This window comes from Aotus nancymaae, unplaced genomic scaffold (genome assembly GCF_030222135.1).
Source record: "Aotus nancymaae isolate 86718 unplaced genomic scaffold, 86718_ANA_hifiasm-v0.15.2.pri h1tg000022l_1, whole genome shotgun sequence".
Lineage (NCBI taxonomy): Eukaryota > Metazoa > Chordata > Mammalia > Primates > Aotidae > Aotus > Aotus nancymaae.
This window is the reverse complement of record NW_026988435.1, coordinates 33,876,057-33,888,079: the sequence shown is the minus strand read 5'-3', so window position 1 is coordinate 33,888,079 and position 12,023 is coordinate 33,876,057. Positions and strand designations below refer to the sequence as shown.

The 12,023-nt window shown below is 34.2% G+C and overlaps 1 protein-coding gene across 1 annotated transcript; it reads left to right on the top strand.

Moving 5' to 3' along the window:
* The first annotated feature begins 5,464 nt into the window (after nucleotides 1-5,464).
* LOC110567798 (keratin-associated protein 22-2) lies at nucleotides 5,465-5,755 on the top strand. The gene has a single exon (XM_021668400.2). The coding sequence runs from the start codon at nucleotides 5,489-5,491 to the stop codon at nucleotides 5,621-5,623; it is 135 nt and encodes a 44-aa protein (XP_021524075.2). The 5' UTR covers nucleotides 5,465-5,488; the 3' UTR covers nucleotides 5,624-5,755.
* The last annotated feature ends 6,268 nt before the right edge of the window (nucleotides 5,756-12,023 follow it).

The following is a 12,023-nucleotide window of genomic DNA, read 5'->3' as shown; positions in this document are numbered from 1 at the left end:
TCAACCAAAATAAATAAATAAATAAAATCCCTAAACATACTTCTGCCCCATTTCCCATTCTACTGCAAAGTTTTGTGGTCAGAAAAAACAGAGTGAAATACTGCAAGTAAGAGAATAAAGTAGCCAGCAGTAAGTTCTAAAGTTTATCTAAAAACTCTGCCAGAAAGACTAATTCTACCCTGAAGTTAATCATACTAAAAAAAAAAAAAGAAGATATCTAGATAGATTAGATAATAGTTAATAGAGATAGTATTTAAAATATGCCTGGCTTGAAAAGGTAGTCATCACAACTCAGCCTCTGGGGAAGAAAGAAGTATAAGAAGAGGAGAGAAGCACTCTTGGTAATTGGGTAATGAGAAGAAAAGAAATAGAAAGAAAAACATTTCAGGTCCCAGTAAACAAAAAAGAATCCAGTGAATTAGAAGACATCCAATCTGCTCCTTCTCCCCTCCAAACAAACAAGCAAGCAAATAAACTAAAATTCACTAAATTACCTGGGGCATTTCTATACTGAAGGAATAGTGCTTCACTAAATGAGGGTTCATGTAACACACCCAACTGCCACACACACATGAAAAGGTCGAACAATGAACACAGAGATAATGCAAAAAAATCAGAAAAAGAAATTCGGTTGACATCGTTAAGGATAATTTCCTGTGGAAAACAACAATAAAGTAGAGGAATACTAGAAGAAAATACTTCAACTGAAATTAATGATCAAGGTCATTAATTTGTTTGGGAGAAACAAATTAATTAATTTGTTTTGTTTGGGAGAAATTGAACAATGACCTTGATTTAGAAATTCAAAAACTAAAAACAGAAGCAGAAATAGAAAATAAAGAACACAAATAAAAAGACAGTTGATTGAACTCAGGAAATAAACAAATGAAGAAGACATTATCTCATAAATGAAGAACAAATTATAAGTTCCCCAAGGGACAATAAACTTACATAAAGATTTAATAATCTTTTTAATAATTGAGATTTTAAAAGTGCACGGAGGCGACTCTAAGAACATAACAGGAAAAAAATCTAAGAATAAGAAATGGTCAGAGATAAAGCATTTAGAATGAATGACTGATAAAGAAAAAAATAACATTCATATTGTTGAAATTCTTGTAGAAGAAAAGCAAGACAGAAGAAAATCAAAATGAAGAGGAAAACTAGAATATTTAAAGCTACAATTGAAGAAAAATTTCCAGGAGAGGGGAAAAAAAAAAGCTGGAATTACTCATTGACATGGCTATAGTTCCCTGAGACTCTCAACCCAGAATGAACACTTACAAATTATGGTTAATTAAGATTTCACATTTCTAAGATTAAAAAGGATTTCTCTCCATAACTTTAGGCCAAAACCAAAATGAAATGATACACAAAGGGAAAGAATTAGGTTGGGAATCAGTATTGTTAAAGAAACGTTCATATAAAGGCAAAACACAAAAGTATTTTAAAAGACAGTGAAAGAAATCATGAACTAAGAATTTTATATTTTGTAAAGCTGTCCTTAATGCTGCTTACTAGTAGTGACATGTTGAACTTTCAATATGTAAGAAACTAGGGGGTTCTGCATCTACAGACTCAACTTGAGCAAACTACTGTAAGATGATATTTCAATCAACGAATGATTAGGAGAACTATAACAAAACTCTGGTAGCGAATAAGGTTCAGACAGCATGGAAGACTAATATATGAATAATATATATTGTGACAAAGTAATAATAATCTTACTAAGAAAAGAGAAGAAAAGGGAGAGTGAAAGAGGAGAAAATAAGCAATAGGTTAATACTGATTGTGTAAAAAGTAGTGGGAGTTAAAGAATATGAATATGGGAAGTTAAATTGTAAGAAGTTAAATAAGAAAATAAAGGACTGGGAGCAACAGAATTGGTATAGGTACTAAGTAACTACTAGAAAAAAAATCTCAAAATTATTTTTAATGTGTTAAGTCATAAAGAATATGACCAGACGTATTGGCCACATATGAATGGGCTTAATTAACCTATCAAAACAAAACATTTTCGATTTGGCTCATATACCAAGACCGAATTATATGTTGTACTAAAACAAGTGATTCTGAAAAGCTAAAATGAAACAAAGCAAACAAACCGTGAACGATGTGTCTGGTCAAAAAGATACAACAAAATTATGTGAGTAGCAATCTTGATATTAGACAAAGTAAAACCTAGGCCAAAAACTATCAAATTGAGAAAGGGCACATTTTCATCCTGACAGCCACAATTACCAGATACATTACACTTATGAGTATTTTATTTTGTACCCAAATGGGGAAAACATCATTGTGAAGAATATGCATATATACAAACACGCTTATACACACAGTTGTATGCTGTATAATGATACTTCAGTCAACAGCAGGCTGTATACATGACGGTGGTCCCAGAGATTATAATACTGTATTTTGACTGTACCTTTTTCTGTTTAGATATGTGTAGATGCACAAATATACTCACCACTGTGTTACATTTGCCTAAGGTATTTAATACATACAGTAAAATACCATACAGGTTTGTAGTCTAGGAATGATAGGCTATAGCATATAGCATAGATGTGGTAGGCTACATCATCCAGGTTTGTGTAGGTGGCACTCTATGGTATTCATAGGGTGATGAAATTACCTAAGGACATGTTTCTGAGAATGTGTCTTCATCATTAAGCAATGCAAAAAGATGCTAGATGAAAACACAAAATAAAGGAGACTTGAATACACAACTCTTAGAATACAACATATCAAGAAGAAAAAAATGAGGAGAATACCCAAACAATATAATTGATAAAGTAGCTTTATCAATGTATAGCCACCTCTACACTGATAGAGAAAAATATCTTTTCTCAGGTCCCTACAGAATATAGAAGAAAATTCATCCTATATTAGGTCACAATTTTTTTTTTAATAGTTAAGTTTTAGAAGTAGAAATACTGTGAAAACACTCTCACTGCTATGCAGTGAAGCTAGAAACTGCTAACAAAAACAAAGAAGAGAAAAGTCTCTTCACTTGGAAAGTAAATATTTGCTTAAAACACTCTTAGGTAGGTGAAAAAGAAAATATAATATGAAATTACAGTATTTTAAGATAAATAATGGCAACAAAAACGTACTTAAAGAAATCTATTTAAAAATTAAAATAGTAATTAGATAAAAATTTATACACTAAACATTTTTATTTGTAAAAAATGAAAGAAATAACATTAATTATTAATAATATCTCAGTTTTGAAAAGCCTCATTAAGAACAACTAAGTAAGCCAAAGTGTAAGTAAGGAAGTATAAACAGAAAAGCAGAAATTATTGATGAAGAGAATAAAAACAAACAAAAATACACTTTATGATGATTCCAAACTCTGTTATATGAAATAATTAACATTTATAAACCACTTGCTAATATTAAGAAAAAAAAAGCACATACAAAACAAAGAATTTTTAAAATTATATGAGACCAGTTCACAGATATTTATAAACATAAATTTGTAAATTTGAAAACCTAGTTATAACAAAGCTCTAGGGGGATACAGATTACCAAAGCTGATAACCCTGGATTCAGAAATTGACAAAGGGACTAATTTCCTTAGAAGAAATACAGAAAATTATTAATGAAATATCCTGTGAAAGCACCCCAGATCAATATTTCTCAGGAAAGTCTACTGTCTACCAAGTCTTAAGAGAAAGACTAATCTCTACATTCTATAAATTTTTCCAATGCACTGCAGGCAAAGGAAAACTTTATAATTTCTGGGATGAAGGATGAAGGATGTACAACGTTTATCAGTGGTGGGCAGACTATTAAGGCGTCTCCATGATTTCCATTTGTTGATGTTCAGTGCCCTTTTGTGCTCTCCTCTTCTTGAGTGTGAGCAAGGCCTGTGACTTGGTTCAATCAAATAGCATATAGTAGAGGTGACTGAATATGCATACACACACACACACACACACACACACACACAATTGTATGTCATTGCCACAAAAGATTGCAGCACCCATCCTGTTGGACTCTCTCTCTCTCTATTCTTTGATTAGAGAAAGAAAATCACCATATTTGTCAACCCACATGGTAGGGAACTAAGGCAGTCTCTTGGGTTCTCCAGAAGACAGCATGTAAAGGCATCAGCCAGCAGTCAGGCTGAGACTTTCAATTATTCAACCATAAGGAACTGAATTTTTCCAACAAATACATGAGCTTGGAAGTGAGTCCTTCCTTGGGTGAATCTCAAGTGATTCTCCTGCCTCAGCCTCCCAAGTAGCTGGGATTACAGGTGCCTGACACCATGCCTGGCTATATATATATATATATATATATATTTGTATTTTTAGTAGAGACAGGGTTTTGCCATGTTGGCCAAGCTGTTCTCAAACTCCTGACCTCAGGTGATCCGCCGGCCTCAGCCTCCCAAAGTGCCGGGATTACAGGTGTGAGCCACCATGCTTGGCTGAAAATATTAATTTTGACACACAGTGGGTAATTGTTTGTAAATTCCTACTGGACGATTGAGACCTAAAAGTCAGTGAGAATGGAGTGTAGACAAATACATTTTGAGATATTTAGGAGGTTCTTGGAGGTAAATGAAGGTCCAGAGACTCAGGAAATTATTCATGAACATGGCAAGCTTAACTGGATTTTGATAGGCAGTAGGGAATTTAGATGCCAGGTAAAGTATAGGGAAATGATAAAAGGGTGAATAAGAGTTTATCCATAAAACACACATGGAACAAACACCTCATTTGTTTTTTTCCTCAGTAATTAGACACCAAGAAGCGTTCTCAGACTTGTTGTTTTAGTCTATGTATGCATATCCATCTTGGTTTGGCACAAAGGAAATTCTTAATAAAAAGCTTTCTCATATGCAAAGAGAACACCACAACTAATAATATAACCAAAGCGAGGATGATGGAAGAGGAAAAACTTTACCACTCTAAGAATATAAACTTGGAAGAAAATTTTTAGCCCTATTGATTAAGAAATAAATTAATCAAAAACATACAGACTATTTGCAAGTAAATACAGACATTTTCATCTGCTTACTACACAGCCACCCTTCCCTAATCATTTCTGGCCACTCTGGTTTCAAGACTGCATTTCTGCACGTAGAGGAGGATATTGAAAAAGAAAAAAGGAATTGTTTCAAGAGGCAGGAAATAGAAGCTTTATGTGATCACACAAAAGCTAATCATCAAGTTTAGATTTGGGATATTAAGTAAGCAAAAGCCACAAAATTAAGAGAGTGTCTCATTCAGGCTCATGATTTTACTTGTTGGCATCCTGACACAAAGCAATATTAATATTTTCTTGGACATATGGCTAAGAGATTCTTGACGTTTTTGTTATCTTAATGCAAATTAGTTATGAGAATGAGTCTAATGTAGATTGTGATTTGCTTCACATATAACTCAGTTGTATAAAATAATTTGCACAAATCAGAAAAGTCAAATTTCAGAAGCTACTATCTGCCTCAATTGAACTTCCCACTCCTGACACCATGTGCTACCACAACTATTATGGTAGGCTGGGCTATGGCTGCAGCTATGGCTCTGAATATAGTCTCTATAGATATGCCTGCAACTTTCCATGCTCCTATGGAAGATACCTACTGGCTCCTACAAAGAAATTCTGATTGGTGATCACTTTGAGTCATTTTCTTGTGATGCACTAATTGCATTAACAGGGTTATTTATAGATTCATTATTGTCTCTCCAATTTCAACCAAATGTAATTATTGATGATCACAGGTCATAGTTGCATTGGATTGGTGCAATTTCCCACCAGTTAGTGGGAAAATCCTTGATATTTTGTTATTTTTATATGGTTTGTTTATATCTATTATAATATTAACAATTTCCATGCAGGAAAACTTATACATTTGCATTTTAATAAATATTATTTTCACAATATGTATTGTATTGCTTATCATATATATTCATTTCTCTTTATCATTTGTGTATTTGTATATTGTGTGTGAAAGAGAGAAAGAGAGAAAGGGAGAAATAGAAAGAGAGAGAGTGAAATTGCTACATGTGGCTATTTTAGTTAGTGATGTGACGAAACAGGCAAGGCATGATACATGTTTTTCCAACAATGTTTGTATAAAAGTATTTTCAAGTGCAGTTTCAAGAATACTGTTCTCTATATTGATCTAATGCAAGTTTCATTTTAGAAAAATTAAATGTTTGACCTAGGTAACTGGCAAAACCAGTAGCACTATTACCCACCCAACTATTTTCTACTGCAATTTTCTCTCTCCTTAAGTCTGCATTTAGACATGTGTTTCTGTACTGATATAATTCCAGCCCTGCATTGGGTACTCTGACCTCTTTTCACTCACTCTTATAGATAAGAATCCTCTATATGCAGCTGGTTGGTATGCTTGAAAATCCTGTGTTTCCACAGCAAAGATTACCTCATTTAGAGGTCTAAGTGACTCTTTTGAGTTTTTCTAACTCTGATCATCTTCTGGCAGAATTTCTGTTGCTATTTTTAAAAGTGGTGACTTGGATAGAATAACATCTTGCAAACCACATTTCTGGCCCAAATGCATTCTGGTAATATGGGCTTAATTCTGGTAGTTGACTATCTATGAAGCTCCCTGTGATAATTTCTCATCTTTAATCCACTTATTAAATATTATTAATTAATTATTAGTCATTAATTATGACAAAGCAATGAGAATAAAATATAAACAAATGATAGTACCTATTCATTCATTCACTACTCTTAAATGTAAGAATGACCAATGATCAACCTAGGGATCACACTTTGTAGATCAATATAAGACGAGCCATTATCTCCTCCGCCCCCGAGTGCAGGCTTTCTGAAAGCAAACAGAAGTAAAAACAATGTATTGCTATCTATTTCTTCCTTCCTGGAGTCAAAAAGTCAATCCAGTAGCAGTTCCAACCAGGCTTGCCCAACCAGTGACTGGGCAGAGAAGTTGGTGATCATTCCTCCGGTAAAAAATGAAAATACGAGTTGGCCAGATGCAGTGGCTCAAGCCTGTAATTCCAGCACTCTGGGAGGCCGAAGAGGGCAGATCAAGTGATCAGGAAACTGAGACCATCCTGGTCAACATGGTGAAACCCGATTGCTACTAAAAAATACAAAAATTTAGCTGGGTGTGGTGGTGCATGCCTGTTGTCCCAGCTAGTCCAGAGGCCAAGGCAGGAGAATCACTTGAACGCAGGAGGCGGAGGTTGCAGTGAGCCGAGATCTCGCCATTGCCCTCCGGCCTGGGTGACAGAGTAAGACTCCAACTCCAAACAAACAAAAAATGAAAATAAGAGGGAAATGATTCCATTTTTACTGAGATTTGGGCCTCTGCTCATTATTTGCATAAATTATCCCATTTAATTGATTAGCAACCTTAAAGGTTAAATATTTTAATTTCTACTGCAGTCATGCTAAACTAAATCCACTTTCAGAAAGTTAAAACTGAAAGATTCTTGGTGAAATTGTGCAGGATTGAAAATTTGTGTATAGTCCTATACACAATTCTGATTCTTGATACAGGCTAGTTCTCTAGAATGCTGGAGGCCGTTACATTTTGTATAGCATTTCATAATTATTAACTTATTGTGCAAATGGGCACTAATGTATTCATTCCAGCAGTTTGAAACACTGGATTTAAAATCAAGAAAAATTATGTATCAAAAATGAACCAACATGCATATTGGTACAAAATATACACATTATATGCTGTTATTTATATAGAGTTATGGAGAGTTTAAAAAAAAAAGAATGAACTAATCAGTAATAAAAGTGAGAATAGCAGTATCTCTGGGCGGGAGGATATTGAACAAGAAAGGGCACAATGGAATCTTCTGGGCGGAGGTATTTTGGTCCAGTTAATGGTCGTATGGGTGTATACATATATAAAAATTCACTAAGTTGTATACGTAATATAGTGCACTTTACTATATACATATTAGAAGTGAATTAAAAATTGAAACAGTGAAATGAAATGAGAGATAAAAGTATGCCACAATCATAGGACAGAAAATTAAATTAATTAATAAAGAAATTCCAAGGGAAAAAAAGATGGACATTTTGGTAAATAATGTAAGAACCCTCTAGCATTTTGAGAAAGTGCATATATGTTTATGTGTGTTTATATATGCTGCTTTGCGTGTGTGTGTGTAAAAATATATATTTTTCTTTCAGTAACAACCATGATTTTCAGGGGTAACAAATATCTAAAAATAAGAAGATAAATATTAACAATGCTAAAAGTCTGGGAGTGATCTGCCTACTGAAAATGTAAAATCCAATCATTAGATTATTGATTGCCTTTATTTTATGAAAATATTAACTCTTTCCTCCATGGCAAAAGTCAATTACACGGGACTAAAAGAAAGCTCTGGACTATAAAAAGTTACTTATTATATATCAGCTATCTTTAAAAGGGGAACCACACACACTGGGGCCTTTTGGAGGGTGGAAGGTGGGAGGAGAAAGAGGACCAGGAAAAATAACTAATGAGTACTAAGCTCAATACCTGGGTGGATCAAAAAAATCACTGCTGGGGATCAAGATCTTGAACCTGGTGCTCCATCCATGGGAGCTAAAAGCCTTTGCATCCCCTTCAAACCACTCTGTGAACTGCAGCCTGGAGCCAAACGCATCTGTGGCAAGAACGCTGCCAAATACCATACCTTATTTGGTTGCAGCTACTGAGGGATGAAAGAATCCCCCCCCTCTTTAACTCCCCTCACTTTTTAAAACATTGATGTTAGTGATACAATAATCTGTACTACAAACCCCTGTGACACAAATTTACCTATGTAACAAACCTGCATTTGTACTCCCCGAGCATAAAATAAAAGTTAAAAAAAGATAATCTCTATAATATATACAATTTACAAAATGAAAAGATGCAAATAACCAACAATTATATGCAAAGGTTTTTATTCTATCTAGTAGTAATATATACTGATATTGAATCACAGTATAATTTTTTCTACTAATTAAAAATTAAAATTAATAAATAAAAGTACAGATAGAGGAAAATGAGTGTTTTATTGTATTTTAGGATATAGAATTTTATAAACACGTGGAGCCAACTTTTTTTTTTTTCTTTTTGTAGAAAGTGATTTATTTAGAGAGAGAAAAAGGAGAAGGAGAGAGAAACAGCTAACTCACACTGAGTGAGAGAAAGAAAAGCTGCTCTCACACTGAGTGAGAAGGGCTCCCAGAGGTGGAAAATCAGATAAGGAAACCTCCTCTCACACTGAGTGAGAGAATCCAGAATGATGGGATCCAGGAGAGGGAAGACAGCTTCCACAGTGAGTGGAAGGGAATTGAGAGAGAGAGATGGAGTTTAAGAGAGGAAAAGCAGCTTCCATGAGAGAGTGTTCGTGGAAGGGGACCCAAACATGGAGTCCGCCAACTTTCAATAATTATGGCTATTTTATTTATTACTTATTTATTTATTTATTTTGAAACAGGATCTCGCTTTGTTGCCCAGGCTGAGTGCAGTGGTGCAATCATAACTCACCGCAACATGTAACTTTTAGTCTCCAGGGATCCTCCTGCCTCTGACTCCTGAGTAGCTGCAATTATAGGCACAAGCCACCGTGCCTGGCAATTGTACCTATTTTAAATAAACATTTTAGGAAGACCTTTCAGAGGATCATTAACAAAAGAATAAATATTATATAAGAGCACATATGTAATGTATACATGCATAACACGTGAGTTCTAGAGATTATTTAGACTACACGTGCTCAGCTGTTCTTTGCTCCTCCTCATGGAGTTTTGCTATTAACTTCAGTGTCTTGGTGTTCAACAAAGCTTGCTCATGAGGCCCACTCTGTAGATAACTAGATTTCTTTCTCTGTGCGGTCCTTTCTTCTGTTCTTACTTTAAATGTACAACCCCTCTTTAGACTTTGGTATCGTTGTCCTCAACACAATAAGATCGTTGTGCTGTCACTGGGTTTTCACTCCCTGAAACGTAGGTGCTATGATGAATGTGTCCCCTGAGGTCCATAGATTAGAAACTGAATGGTCAGTGCAATGCTATTGCAAGGTGGAACCTTTAAGAGTTTCTTAGGTCATGAGAGCTCATTGGATTAATGCTGTTATTATGGGAGTAAAGTCCTGATAAAAGGATGAGTTTGCTTCCCTTCTTCACTCTCTCCCACATATCCCTTCTGCCTTCTGCCTTCTGCCATGGGATGGCACAGCAAGATCTTCCTTGCCAGCTCTGGGACCCTCAATCTTGGACTTTCCAGTCTTCGGAAATGTAAAAAATGAATCTCTGTTGTTTATAACAAAGAACTGTAAAAAATGAATCTCTGTGCTTTATAGGTAGAAAGCCAGGTGATTATAGGGCTCAAGTAGCTTGTTTCCCTTTTTAGGGCATCGTGGTCCTAAACTACCTGCTGTCCGATATTTGAGAACGATTATTTCACATACTTTGTCTAGTTTAATGTGGTGGGGAGGCAAGTCCAAGACTAGTTATTCTTATGTGGCTGTAAGTTACAGTTTTTATTCTATATGCTTTTTGTTTGTTTGTTTTTGTTTTCATTATGTTTATTAGTTATGAAAAAATTATGTGCCAAGAACTATTTAGAGATAACCAGAACTCTTTTAAAAAATAATGAGATGGAATTGTTTTATTATTATTTTGAAAATTACATTCTAAGTCAAAAAGCAAGTCAAATAATACTATATAAAATCACACAATTTTCATAAAGAAAAATATGCAATATTTAACATTTATTGAGACATAATTAATATGATTGATTTCTTAAATGGTAGTAAGATGTAATTCTTAGAACAAGAGGGTAAATGTCAAAAAACGATTTTGTCTTTTATTGATACATTATTTCTTACCAATATCCAGCCTGTTCTCTCTTTACTTCAATAAATCTGCATGAAGATTGGCTTTTCCAAGTATGTGCGGAGTAGGAACAGCATCTATCCTCTGTTGGCTAGGGTTGTCAGCAGAAGGATTTTCACACTGTGCAGCTGAGACTCTGCGAGTTAAGTGAGTTCATGCTCTGAATAGGTGGCCTTTGTTAGACTCTCCTCATTACCTTCTCTTACAACAGATGTGGTGTGCCCTTGTTGACATGCAATTTCAACTCTCTTATGTCATTTGGTATTCGAAAGAGCAGCTTTAAAATTCTTTAACAGAAAAAAATATATAATCTGCAGGTGCTTCGTTGTCTTCTCCCTCAAAGTTTTCTATCTTCTGGGAGAAGGAAATGCCCATCTTGGAGCAGCATGCTAATTAATAACAGAAAGTTGTCACAGATGTTCATCTGTTTAAATGAAGAAAAAAAAACCTGGCTCAACATGACTACAGTAGGTATTGTCCCCAAAGGGCCATTTCCTTGTTGCTTGAGATATAATGATATTCCACAATATGGGATTGATTCAAAAACCAGTAAATCATAAATTATTTTGTGAGTCTTATACAGTCAACAAAATGATCTTTAGAAGATATTGATGCCATTAGAAAATATTACTTAAGTAATAGAAAGAAAAAGTCCAACCTAAAAATGTGTGTGCAGAATAATTTCAAAATATGTTAAAATAAAAATAAAAAATATAGGAAGAGTATACATGAAAATATTGGTTTGATTACTGTAGGGCAATAGAAATGTAAAAGTTTTACTTCCTTTCTATTTATTAGGTTGGTGGGAAAGTTATTGCAGTTTTTGTCATTGAAAGTAATGACCAAAAAAAACCGCAATAACTTTTGCACCACCTAATATTTTCCATTTTTTTCCCTAGAATAAATCTCCAACATTTTACTAATCACAAATTATGTTCATTAAACTCACACATCAGCCTAAATATTATTTGAATTTAAGTTACACACCTTACATACCACAAAATATAAGAACCATGATATTACTTGTTAAAATGAGATTCTTCTTATTGATACTAACAGTTTTTTAACTCTGTATAAGCTGATATGAGCAAAATGAATGTTGGTTTGTACTTATTTACTTCTTTTTCTTACAGTCTTTTTTCTTGGGATTTTAAAGTTCAGTAAAATCTTTTGTAGAT